The following is a 645-nucleotide window of genomic DNA, read 5'->3' on the forward strand; positions in this document are numbered from 1 at the left end:
ATGAGCCTGTGTGGGACATGTCATGTCAAAGCATAACAGTTTGGCTTTTTTTGGTATTTGTTCCCATAGTTTGCTATGTAGATTATAGAAATTCATTATAAATAAGTGGAATGTAGAGATACATTCATCTCAGAGCAAAATATTTGATGCCCCGAATTCCCCGGATTCTTTAATATTACAATAGCGATTTGACCACATTATAACAATGTTTGATATAATTGTTGGGTGTCTCGTTTTTTAAAGTCCAATGAAAATGAAGACATAAATTTTTCCATCTCGGCCGCGGCTCGGTGCACGCTGGGATAGGGAGCGATCTCCGAGCGAGGGAGCAAGATGGACGCGGGATTCTTCCGTGGAACAAGTGCGGAACAGGATAATCGGTTCAGCAACTAGCAAAAGAAACTCCTCAAGCAACTGAAATTTGCAGAATGCCTAGAAAAAAAGGTGGACATGAGCAAAGTAAATTTGGAGGTTATAAAGCCTTGGATAACAAAAAGAGTAACTGAAATCCTTGGATTTGAAGATGATGTTGTGATTGAGTTTATATTCAACCAGCTGGAAGTGAAGAATCCAGATTCCAAAATGATGCAAATCAACCTGACTGGATTTTTGAATGGGAAAAATGCTCGAGAATTCATGGGAGAA

At 39.1% G+C, this 645-nt stretch overlaps 1 protein-coding gene across 1 annotated transcript in view; it reads left to right on the forward strand.

The window, feature by feature from the left end:
• Window positions 1–318: 318 nt before the first annotated feature.
• LOC126504540 (serine/arginine repetitive matrix protein 1-like) overlaps window positions 319–645 on the forward strand; it is a gene marked incomplete at its 3' end in the record, with an annotated part of 6324 nt that continues 5997 nt past the window's right edge. Inside the window, 1 exon segment of the mRNA XM_050146903.1 lies at window positions 319–642. Coding sequence (XP_050002860.1) covers window positions 334–642 — 309 coding nt within the window.

Source organism: Alexandromys fortis, unplaced genomic scaffold, assembly GCF_014885135.2.
Source record: "Alexandromys fortis isolate MF-2015 unplaced genomic scaffold, M_Fortis_MF-2015_v1.1 scaffold_12, whole genome shotgun sequence".
Classification (NCBI taxonomy): domain Eukaryota; kingdom Metazoa; phylum Chordata; class Mammalia; order Rodentia; family Cricetidae; genus Alexandromys; species Alexandromys fortis.